The sequence below is a fragment of the Heloderma suspectum genome, chromosome 1, assembly GCF_057233095.1.
Source record: "Heloderma suspectum isolate Gila_16-S chromosome 1, 16-S_ref, whole genome shotgun sequence".
NCBI lineage: Eukaryota > Metazoa > Chordata > Lepidosauria > Squamata > Helodermatidae > Heloderma > Heloderma suspectum.
Genome location: NC_139458.1, coordinates 320,803,280 through 320,816,294, shown reverse-complemented (window position 1 = coordinate 320,816,294; position 13,015 = coordinate 320,803,280). Strand labels below are relative to the sequence as shown.

The 13,015-nt window shown below is 41.5% G+C and overlaps 1 protein-coding gene across 3 annotated transcripts in view; it reads right to left on the bottom strand.

Moving 5' to 3' along the window:
* AFG1L (AFG1 like ATPase) overlaps positions 1–13,015 on the bottom strand; it is a 90,037-nt gene that overhangs the window by 60,996 nt on the left and 16,026 nt on the right. For all 3 annotated transcript variants that reach the window (XM_084827235.1, XM_084827233.1, XM_084827234.1), the window contains exon 6: positions 9,655–9,754. In XM_084827235.1, the coding sequence (XP_084683361.1) occupies positions 9,655–9,754 (100 nt within the window). The remainder of the gene's footprint in view (positions 1–9,654; positions 9,755–13,015) is intronic.

The following is a 13,015-nucleotide window of genomic DNA, read 5'->3' as shown; positions in this document are numbered from 1 at the left end:
TTGATCTCTAGTTCCTCTGCCTCTTCGAAACCCAGCTTGTACTTCCGGTAGTTCTCGGTTCGCATACTGCTGAAGCCTAGCTTGTAGGATTTTGAGCATCACCTTGCTGGCATGTGAAATGAGCGCAATTGTGCGGTAGTTTGAACACTCTTTGGCGTTGCCCTTCTTTGGAATTGGAATGTAAACTGACCTTTTCCAGTCTTGTGGCCACTGTTGAGTGTTCCAGATTTGTTGGCATATTGAATGCAGCACTTTAACAGCATCATCTTTTAGGATTTTAAATAACTCGGCTGGAATACTGTCATCTCCGCTAGCTTTGTTGTTACTAATGCTTCCTAAGGCCCACTTGACTTCACTCTCTAGGATGTCCGGCTCAAGTTCAGTGACCTCACTATCATGGCTATCAGGGACATTCAGATCTTTCCTGTATAGTTCTTCTGTGTATTCTTGCCACCTCTTCTTAATCTCATCTGCTTCTGTTAGGTCCCTGCCTTCTTTGTCCTTTATCATGCCCGTCTTTGCACAAAACGTTCCCTTGAGATCTCCGATTTTCTTGAAGAGATCTCTCGTCTTTCCCATTCTGTTGTTTTCCTCGATTTCTTTGCATTGTTCATTTAAGAAGGCCTTCTTGTCTCTCCTTGCTATTCTCTGGAACTCTGCATTCAGTTGGGTATATCTTCCCCTTTCTCCCTTGCTTTTCGCTTGCCTTCTTTCTTCAGCTACTTGCAAAGCCTCATCAGACAGCCACTTTGCTTTCTTGCATTTCTTTTTCTTTGGGATGGATTGAGTTGCTGCCTCCTGAACAATGTTACGGACCTCCGTCCATAGTTCCTCAGGCACTCTGTCTATCAGGTCTAATCCCTGAAATCTATTCCTCACCTCCACTGTATATTCATCAGGGATATGATTTAGGTCATACCTGAACGGTTTAGTGGTTTTCCCGACGTTCTTCAATTTAAGCCGAAATTTTGCAAGAAGCAGCTCATGATCTGAGCCACAGTCAGCTCCAGGTCTTGTTTTTACTGACTGTATGGAGCTTCTCCATCTTTGGCTGCAAAGGACATAATCAATCTGATTTCGATATTGACCATCTGGTGATGTCCATGTGTAGAGTCGCCTCTTGTGCTGTTGGAAAAGAGTGTTTGCTATGATCAGCGTGTTCTCTTGGCAAAACTCTATTAGCCTTTGTCCTGCTTCATTTTGTACACCAAGGCCATGCTTGCCTGTTATCCCGGTGATTTCTTGACTTCCTACTTTAGCATTCCAGTCCCCTATGATGAAGAGGACATCTGTTTTTGGTGTTAGTTCTAGAAGGTGTTGTAGGTCTTCATAGAACCGATCAACCTCAGCTTCTTCGGCCTCAGTGGTTGGGGCATAGACTTGAATTACTGTGATGTTGAATGGTTTGCCTTGGATTCGTACTGAGATCATTCTATCGTTTTTGAGATTGTACCCCAGTACTGCTTTTCCCACCCTTTTGTTGACTATGAGTGCTACTCCATTTCTTCTAAGGGATTCTTGCCCACAATAGTAGATATGATGGTCACCTGAATTAAATTCGCCCATGCCTGTCCATTTTAGTTCGCTGATTCCCAAGATGTCGATGTTCAATCTTGCCATCTCATGTTTGACCACCTCCAGCTTACCTTGATTCATTGATCTGACATTCCAGGTTCCTAAACAATATTGTTCTTTACAGCATCGGATTTTCTTTTCACCGCCAGACACATCCACAGCTGAGTGTCCTTTCGGCTTTGGCCCAGCCGCTTCACTCTTTCTGGCGCTACTTGGAAATACCCTCTGCTCTTCCCCAGTAGCATATTGGACACCTTCCGACCTGAGGGGCTCATCTTCCGGCGTCATATCTTTTAGCCTTGTGATACGTTCCATGGGGTTTTCTTGGCAAGAATACTGGAGTGGGTTTCCATTTCCTTCTCCAGTGGACCACATTTTGTCAGAACTCTCTGCCATGACCTGTCCGTCTTGGGTGGCCCTGCACGGCATAGCTTATGGCTTCACTGAGTTACGCAAGCCCCTTCGCCACAACAAGGCAGTGATCCATGAAGGGGAAATACTTAATTATCATGTAATATTTATGATGGGCAACTCCAATTCATTAGGGCTTCACACCATTTCCCTATGGGATGCCAGCATTTACTAGCAGCATGGACCAACTGAGAATATAGCCATTATTAAAAATGCCCATTAAAATTCCTTCATATCAGATATCTCCTGTACTGGAAGGCGGCGGGGGGAGAAGAGAAGAAACGTTCCTGAGAAATCAACAGAAGCCAGTACAGAATTAAGATGTTTATCAAAACTGAATACCAATACGAATCTAGTTGCATATTCCAAATAAGAAGTTATTGCATACCGTTTCATTTGATATTTAATAAGTATTTTGACATGTAAAAAAAACTCTAAAGAGTTACTGAACAAAAAGGCAGATGGGATTTCCATGAAAGAATAAAACCATTTTAATAAAGTCACTCTTTTTGCTAGTGATCTGCTAATAGTAGCACTTTGCAAAACTCTCAAGATTTCAGAATAATGCCAGCTCATTTTCCCCACGTTCTACTGAAATAGTAAACATGTCACACCATTTTGGCCAACTGGAAGGACTATCAGCTGTACCATTAATCAGACAGACATCTTGCTCTTCTGTACACACAGAGCACTTCCAGATGGGTTCAACTGTATGAACTGGAAGTGCTGTGTTGTGAGGCCTACCTTTTGGCTTCCCAGGATGATCCAGCACTGGTGTCTACTGGCCTGTAAAGGTGACAGAATCCAAAGCAGGGCACGCAGCCTTCATGGCTGGCCTGCTGCAGTATCTGAGAAGCTATCTCGAGGAAAAGGTGTATGAACATTCCTTTTCCTGGGACACCTAGTACATCTTCCACAGGCATGCTATTAAGATTATTTGGAGCATGGGAAACTACTGTCTGGAAACATTCTTAAAATCCTGAAGCAATTCATGATCTTGAACATCTTTACTGAGAAAGATATTTTTGATGGAGACCCAAATTCTATTTCTAGCAAAGGTTTTTATTTCAGGTATATACATTCATACTTTGACTACATTGTTAATCAGGGCTGCAAACTCAATGTTCGCTTTCATTTTTAAGATAGTTAAGCACTGGCATACTCCCCAACTGGACAATATTAGCGTGTAAGCGTAGTATTATTTATTATCTAATTAAATGATAAAAGAAAACACCAGCTGGTTTAAGACCAAAATTAAGACGATCTCATGTTGGCTCAAGCTCCACAAAGCCAAGAAATGGGAAGCTTAGGCTGGTGCCTTAAAAGACCTGCCCTGTGATCAGTAATGATGTTGTACAATCTTACAAATTGTGCTTGCTTAAAACTTACCCTCCATGTGTTCACACTTTTCTTTGGTCCTTCAGGCCCATCCCAGATGGGGAAGATGGAGTGCCTGGGACCAGCAAAGATGCCCCATATTGTCCTGGTCCTCTATTGCTTTATGAAACATCTGAACCTTACTGCATTGCTAGGAATCTCCTATGAGTCAACCCATGCCTCTTTGTTGCACAATTTGGTACCTTTGACACTACCAGTTATGAAGTATTACTGACAGGTTACTAGTCCAGACAAATACCTGTGGGATCACTCTTGAATAGTTCTGCTCATTCTTGGGAAACTGGTCGCAAATGGTAGTAATTGAGTCTGCTCAACTTCCCCCACAAGCGGCCATTTTCCTTTCCTGTTTTATTATAAAACACTTTTGGGCCTCACTCAGTCATGGCAGCTATCAAAGCTGTTATGCTACTTCCTGATTCACTTTCCTCAAAACGGGGTCTCAGTCCTACATGGTAACAGCACTTCCAAGCACAGACAAAGCTGAAATTTGTTACTGGTTGCCAGTAAATGTACGGAAATTGAATATTTTTACATCTAGGTCTAAACATGAGACATGTATTTATTTATTTATTTATTTATTTAATTAATTAATTTCTATACTGCCCAATAGCTGAAGCTCTCTTAAATGACATTTACCTCTTTAAAAAGCACATAGCAAGACAAGCCACATGTGGGCGGCTTTTGCATTCAGGTTCTTCCTAATGCTTATATATGGGGAACAGATGCTTCCACTAGCAGCCAATACCCTAAACCAACAGTTACAAAATGCAACCATAATTTCCTAGCATGCATGTGAAATTGCTGGAAAAAATGAGAGGACTGGGAGGGTGATTGTGTCTCCCTCTTTTCTCTGCCCCCAAATTAGCTGTCTCTGTGCTTATCCAACATTTAGACCAGCCTTCTCCAACCTCGTGTCCACCAGATGTTTGAGACTACAACTTCCAGCATTCCTGACGATTGGCCATATTGGCTACAGCAGATGGGAGTTAAAATCCAAAACATCTGGAGGTCATGAGGTTGAGGAAGGTTGATCTAGACATAGTGGGAATGAGTGCATTGCAGGGAAATCCACTTATGCTGAAGCCAGGGAAGACCGGCATGATGAGTGGCTGGCCTTGTGGTGGGCAGGGATACAAGACACTAATTCCTCTTATCACTGGGGCTCAGCCTTTCCTGCCAACTCAGAACTGCAGCCATCAGACGCTTCCTGGATCTACTGCTATGCCTTATAAAGGCAGGTTGCTTACCTGTAACTGTAGTTCTTCGAGTGGTCATCTGTGCATTCACACATATGGGCTCTGTGCCTGCACAGAGCCTCTATTTGGGAAACTTCTATAGCCAAGGAATGTTTTTGGCGGGAACCTTCCCCCACCACCCCGCTGCGCATGTCCACGTGGGTTCCTGTCTATCTCCTCAGTTCCTTGAGACTGCAAAAAATAGTCTCGGATCCAAGGGTCCCTCAGTATCAACACCAACAGGATAACGACACCAAAGAGGGGACAGTGGGTGGGTTGTGTGAATGCACAGATGACCACTTAAAGAACTACAGTTACAGGTAAGCAACCTGTCTTTCTTCTTCATGGTCTCTGTGCATCACACATATGGGCAATTAATAAGCTAACTTACCAGAGGAGGGCAGGTGTCCAATTAGAACACAGACAAGAACACCACTCTTCCAAACGTGCAGTCCAATCAAGCATGCACATCCAATTTATAATGCTTCACAAAGGTCGATGGGGTAGACCATGTCGCAGCTTTGCAAAGGTCCTTTAGAGCCACCCCTCTCCCGAAGGCTGTCGACACTGCTATAGCTCGAATGTGCTCGGATCAATGCAAAGGCTCTCAACCAAGGTGTTGGTATGCCAGTGTGATGGTCTGAACTATCCAGGCAGCCAGCCTCTGGGATGACACAGGTAGTCCCTTGTTAACTCCCGAGTAGCATACAAATAACTTTTCTGATTTTTGAAATGATTCAGTCCTAGCTTTGTAAAAAGCCAAAGCCCTTTGGACATCAAGATTAATCAAACATTTCTCCAGGTCCGAAGATGTTGATTAGAAGAAAGCTGGTAACAAAATAGGCTCATTAAGATGAAATTCCGAACCACTTTAGGAAGAATGGCAAAGTCTGGCTGAAGGACAGCCATGTCCCTGTGAAAAACTGTAAATGGAGGTGGCATGGACCAAGCAGAGAGTCAATCCTAATCTCAATATTGATCAGGGTACTCATCTTCATGGTACCTTAGCGGTGATCAGTATTGAGGGACAGATTCCCTGGGAATGGCAGATAATTGAGACCTTCCATGCTGGGGTGACTCGCTGTGATTCTCGATCCCAGATGCTTGCCGATGGGAGATTGTGAGCATCAATCCTGAGGAGTGGAATCAGCTTGGTGTCGAATGGGAGAAATATCCCTGATCTCAGACCATAGACAGAGGCTCCAACAGTGCCGTGGCTGTCAGTACCGATGACAGCCTTGGAATTGGTGGATTCAGAAGAGGGGGAGGAGGTGGAATGTCTGACTACGAAACTCTCAGTGGAGTCTTTTTAAGCTCCTTCTTTGTATTTTTCTTTGGTTCAGCTTCTGACGTAGGCTTACAGCATTTACCTTTTTTAGCAATCTTTTTGGCCACTGAAAAAGCCAAGGAACGACCCGGTGTTGGAGGGTCTGTTTGCCCCTCCTCTGATGTTGAGTGAAGGGGTGAAACTGCGGCAGGTTACGGCATCTTGCTCTGCTCAGTTGAGGTTGAGACCTTCGGGTATCCACTGCTTCCAACGCCCTTTTCCACAAAATCATCTTTAATCCGTCCGAGCGATTTTTATGGGCTTGTTTGGAGAAGGACTGACAATGAGGGCACGTTTCTACAACATGAGACTCCCCGAGGCAAAGGGGCACAAAGAGTGTCCGTCAGACAGGGGCAGTTTACCACCACAGTGGAGGAACTTTCTGAAAGGGGCCTTTAATGCCATAGGCCAGAAAATGAAAAGAAGTAACTACTATACTAACTACTGGTTTGGGGGGTGGGGGGTTGTTTCTTTTTAGGTAACAAGAAGCTCAGTACTAACTTGCACAAAAAAATTTTGTGGACAATGTTCCCAAAGAGGCAGCTCTCATGGTAGTTGAAAAGGAACTGAGGGGATAGGTGGGAACCCACCTGGACATGCACAGTGGGGCAGTGTGGGAGGCTTCCCACCAAAAACGTTTCTCAGCTATAGAAGTTTCCAGAATAGTGTGATGCAAAGACATCACGTAGAATAACTGCAGGTTTTGGCAGTGTCCAAGAATTCTTTTCACCAGTGTCATCTGGTGAGAAGGATGGACCCTTTTATTAGGCTGCTAACAGTTATTCATGCCTTCATAAGCTCAGAATGAAAATTACTGCGAGATACTTTATATAAGGCAGTATTCATTACTGTACAGAAACTTTAGCTGGCACAGAAACTGGCAGAATGCATCTTGGCACAGCTGGATTGTTGGAAGTAAATTATGCCAGTTCTTCAGCAACTATTCTGACTCCTTACTACCTTCAGGTGTTTACCTCTTCAAACCTTAGTAGTACAGGTCCAATTAAGAGGAAATGCCTTTTTCTTCAACCCATTAGAAGATCTAAACTCAATAAAAATGTCCTTTAAGTATATTACCTGCTCATCAAGTGCATGCAGTTTTTAACAACTGCGCCCAAACTGTTCAAGTCCTTTCTCCTAGACACAAGCAATATCTGAAGTCTGAACCTCTTTCACAGAAGTGTTGCCAACTCCTTTCCCTTCCTCTTGTACTAGTTTTCAGAATTCTGCAGGGTTACCATGTGATATGGTTTGTGCATCCTAAAAATATGTATTTTAAATTGGATTAGCCCACTGATATATTCCCAAAAATTTGGGATGGAGTCAAAACAGAAATCAGGAGGACTATCTGTTGAGGAAGGGGCTTGCCTTTGATCAATGGTCTGTTGCAACCTCTGTTAATTTGCTGGAGTTTCTTGCAGAAACCCATCTAATAGCAGGACTTGGTTCCCATAGAGATCCATAAAACTGTCAATCAGATTTAAGAGCTCACTTCTAGACAGTTTTAGATAGCTGGTTCCAACAGCCAGCTGCTGGATAAGACACTGCGTTAAGCTGCTGAGATATGAAGTGCCCCCTTCCTCTTCAGACCTCCATGTTTATCACCATCTAGGTCAACACTGGTCACAGACCCAGCTTCAGTTTACCAATGAAACTTATTTTGCTTGTGTTCCCAGTTTGTCCTCTGTTCAGTCACCTGTGTTACAGGGTTGGGAACCGGGTAATAGACCATGTACAGCACTTACCCATCAGGCTTTTCTTGTAATGGAGCCTAGCCAAGAGCCAATCAACACTCTTAATTGCCACCATTCTAACTAATTCCTGACCATACCAGGGAATTCTCCAGATTTGCTTCAAATGGGCAAGCATAGGGCTCACACATGATCATTTCAGTAAACTGAATCCAGAGTTATGGCAGTTACTTGAACTTAAGAATCTTTTTGCAGACCATGGGGAAAAGTTCTGTTCTTAAACCTACATTTCCTCAATTCTGCTAAGCCTGCTATTTCACCAAGTCTATGGAAGCCTGGTAAGGGTGTTACCATAGTATCTACACAAAACCCACAATTGTAGTATTAGTAAATGTATGTTTTACATGTATGTTATTCAGGGTGAAATCTAATGGTGTCCATCAGCCAGCAGAATGTGACATTGAATGTCACCCACAGAAATCTCTAAGATACGTAAATAATATATCCATACTATATTGCAGAAAATTGCAGTAGAAAATAATAGTATTGAGCAAATACACACAGATTTAAGTGCAATTTCATTACTGATGTAAATATGATGTAACATATTTACAGTACTTACTATAGACTACCTCTCTCACACACACAAAGCTGTGTACATTTTGACTGTGTTTCTGTAATACTACAGCTGGTAGATTTTTTGTCCCCTACTGCAGAGTTTTAAAAGAAACAATTAAAAAAATCCTTCCAAGAAAAGCTTTACTTCCTTTTAGGCTTTTACTCAGCAACAAAGGTATGAAAAGTTTTGTTTTCAGTCTTCAGTTTATTAAAAATGTTTGCACATTTTAATAGTTTCATTCAAAGTTTGTTGAAAATGTTTAAACATTTTATTTATTTATTATATTTATATCCCACCCTTTTTCCTCTCGCAAGGAACCCAAGGTGGCTTACACGATCCTCCTCCTCTCCATTTTAGCCTCACAACAACAACCTTGTGAGGTAGGTTGGGCTGAGAGTCTGTGACTGGCCCAAGGTCACCCAGTGAGCTTCCATGGCCAAGTGGGGACTAGAACCCGGATCTCCCAGCTCCCAGTCCTGATTTGAGCCTGGGCTCTCCCCAGACCTAGTCCTGATTTGAGCCTGGGCTCTCCCCAGACCTAGTCTGACACTCTGATTGCTACACCACATTTATGTGAGCATTCATTTTTTTCAGTCCATTTTCCCTCTCAAATGTCAGCAATAATACCAAACATATAACTACCCAGGGACAATTATGCACCCATAACTCTGGTCACCCTTCTTCCTTGTCCTCTCTCCTCCTGCTTCTACTTCCTATCTTCTAACTTGTAAGGGCTATTGACTTTTCAACTCTACAAAAAAGAAGAAGAAAAGAGTGGGTGGGATCCAATATAAGAAAACAGATGGAGGTGAGCATCCAGAGTAAATCACAAGGAAGAGAAACAGGTTCTCAGGATGAAAAAAAAAATTATTGTAGGAAGCCCAACATATTTCAGCCTTTCTCTTATTTTTAAATATTTTATTTTAAAAATCTATTTTTTAAATTTAAAAAAGGCCAAAACGTGTTGGGCTTCTTACAATATATATACAGATACAGATACAGATACATATATATATAGCATCCTGAGAACCTGTTTCTCTTCTTTGGGATCCAATATAGTCACTCTGTAACCTGAAGGAGCTTCTATTCACAGGAGAGTTGCACCCATACACAGGGCCCTTCCAGGAATGCAACTCTCCTTCCATTCATGGAATGACTATATTGGAACCCATCCAATGAGCACTGTGCAACCTTCCCAGCATGACTATGTCCCTCATTTCCATATCTTTTTATGGAAACCAAGAAAACTTTCCATAAAGAGTAATATCTTACTGAAAAATTAAAGTATAAACAACATAAGAGATTGATCTTAATTAGAAAAATGAATGCATGTAAAGCTAGTTTAAGGCACTTGTGACTTACTGAAAAGACCAATATCAACATATTTTTTGTTTTTACCTTCTGGCGGCCTGTTGGATGTTGCCACAATGACGACACCATTTTGGAACAGGTTTTCAAAAAGCTGCTTGAGAATCATGGCATCAGCAATATCTGTGACCTGTGTAAGACAACGCCACCATTGTCAAAGCCTAGGTTTAACTTGTACCATTTACAGATCTGCAACTGGTTTTGCAGTCAGAAAAGAGGCTTGTTAGTTAAGTGGCAGAAGGTTCTAAATAACCACTTCCAGGGAGGGATAATTAATAAGCAGTAAGTGTGTGGCAATCTTTTCAAACATCTTGGCTCTTTATTAGAGCCCCATCATTTTTTTTAACAAATTGCTGAACAATTCTGTGTTAACTTCCATTCTTAAACTACAGGTGGGAAACACAGAAAGACAGATCTAAAAGTCCTCATTAATTTGAACCAACACACACACACACAAACCCCCCAGAAGATCAAGAAAGAAAATATACACCAGCTGCTTTACATTTCTATTACCTTTCCAGCAAAGGTTCACAGAGGTGACTTTAAATGGTCATGGAACTTTTAGAAAAAAGGACAAGTAGCCAAGTATACATAATCAGCTGCTGTTGAAAATAGAACGATATGACATAGATACTATTGTGCGATTGTTGCACAAAACAATTCAACAGATGGCCCATCACAAAAAATAAGCAATTTCATTGTTCTTTTTAAGTGCCTTCTATTACTGTCCATGAATAATCAAAAAGGCATTGCAGTCAGTTCCAGCACAGTCAGCCTCTTCTAACCTTCACAGACACAAATCATTCTCTCTCTCTCTCTCTCTCCCCCCCCCATATATATATATATATATATATATATATATATATGGCACACACTCTCTTCAATAAAAATGGGGGCAACAATTAATAATGAAAAGAAACTTTTGTGTGAGAATTTTCATTTCCCTGCTTATTGTTCATCATTGTTACAGCTGTGGATAAGATACTAAGTTTATTATATGCAGAATTTCATTTAAAAATGTAAACTTACAATGGAGGAGGACAACCACCAATATAAAAGAGGGTATGAGAAAAAGGACAACTGCAAGTGGGGTTGAAAAATAGCAATAACTGTAGTTCTTCTGAAATCAGGGTAACTCTTGCCCATAATGCCCTTTAAAACCACTTGTGACAAACATGAACTTTTTGGTTCTGCCTCTGTCTAAATCAATCTGGACACAGTTTTAGGACTTGGGGTTTGACTACTGCAATAGAGTGAAGGTAGGTAGCGGCACATGCAGAGAGGCACTGAAGGCAGGAGACACTCAGTTCTGATATACAGGCAAGTGAAAATTGGCATCTTTGGACTTGTCATTAAGAAACAAAACAAAAACAGAGCGGCTAAAATCACTGCTACCACTCTTGGCAGGACCATTAAAATCAGCAGAATAAGAAGATAGAAAGGAAAAGAAGAAATGGATGCCCTCCTTCTGGTTTAGAAACAGAAACAGAAGACATCACACAGTAGGACAACCTAGATTTACAAGAGGAAGACTTTGACAAGGCATAACACTTTGGCACATTAGACTGTGAAATATTTATGAGTGGAGGGAAATTTAATGAGGCCTTCTCAGTTGGTGTTTTGATGTTGCAAAATTTGAATCTATTTGCCTACCAAAATAGATTTATTTTTTTAAGCTACATAATTAAAAAAGCAAGAGTCATTCTGTATACTTGGGTGCCAATTTATGTCCTTTTGATCCTGTATAGCTTTGGAAGGGAAGACAAAAGTGAAAGCGTTCTCAAAGCTCAGGTTCTTTCTGTGCCCAGCCTTCATTATAGAGGGGAACAAAAGAAAAGGATACAAATTACCAATAAGAGGGATCTGCTAATGGAAAGAATGGAGAAATTTCATTAACATTTAAGAGAAAAGATTTTTTATGACCTAGAGTTGCTTTCTTTTACTTAAGTAAAAAAAAATCTAAATAATGTATGTGCCCAAGTGCTTGAAGCTCAGTTATCCTCTGATTGGTACACTTTCTTATAATGAATGACAAACATAAGCATGTATAAGCAATAATTAGTGTTAGCACAAAAATAAGAGCTTAATAGTGCAGTCCTAGGCATGCTTACTCTGAAGTCCCACTGTATCTAGTGACATTTACTCCCCAGTACATGTGTTTAGGATTGTAGCCTAAGGTATTTTTATTGCATGTTTTTAATAACTTTGCCAGGTTTCAAGCACTGTCTAAAATGTACCCTCTTTGACCAAACACATGAGATATTGGAAGTATCCCATACTGTTTCTCAGTTATTCTACAGGTTAAACATTCTAATGTTTTCTTACCCTTCATATCAACGTCAGAATACTTCATTTCTGAAAAACCTAATCATTGGTTTATTTCTGTATGGGTTTAGGAGCATGACATAAGACTAAGGATGAAGACAGACGTAATATAAAAAGCACTCACAGCTGGTCCATGAGCCGCAGGATGAGCCTGGCTTCCTCATAGCTTCACAACTGAAATGACAGACGCGCACACCAGTGAACTGAACGCTGGCTCAGCCGTCAGACTTGCTCTCTCCCCTCCCCTGCTTAAGATGGGCTGTCCACCATTTTTATTTTTAAAAGTGCCCATTGAATGTTCATGCAGTTATCCATACAATTGTGTGGCTTTTTTAAAGACAAAAGGAGGTTTTTTTTAAAAAAAGTACAAAACTGTTCTGGGAACTGGCGATGATTGGTGATGTCATGAGCACCAGTCAATCAACTGTGTGCACAGAGGGCTTCTAATGTAAAGTTGCAAGACTGCTTTTTCCCCTTGAGCCAGAGGGCAACAAGTACATTTGGACTAAAAGGAGTGAGGGCATTTCCACCGTGCTCTAAAGGTTTACATCTGTCTTCACCCCAAGCAAACGCCAGGCTCCAGACTCTGCACAGGGCAGGCAGGTCCCTTGAGTTTAAAGGCAATGCCACGGCCACGCTAAACCATGGCATGCTCAAACAGTTGGCTCCTGGTTTTCCCCATCCCACCTGACATAAATAACCCCTGCTTGAACAACCACCATCATAATGAGATGACATGCATCAGGAAGCTAACAATACTCTCTGAAGATGTGACAAAGCATGCAAATAAGGACTGTTCTTTCAGTATGATTTGCATACATTTTCAGAAAACCTTTGGCAACATCATACACCAAATTTTTTTAAAAGCCTTATCTTAAGCCAAAATTCAACTCAGCAACCTTTGAGCCAAGGAAAAAGGCTGTTTTGTTCCTCAGCCACTGCAGTAAAAGTTGCCAGAACAGTGCCACAAGGACTAGTCTGCTCGGCTCGAGAAACTGGACAGTAGTACAGTACCATACATCTGTTCAGTAGAGAAGCAGGGAGTGTGGCATGAGTGGGATGAGGG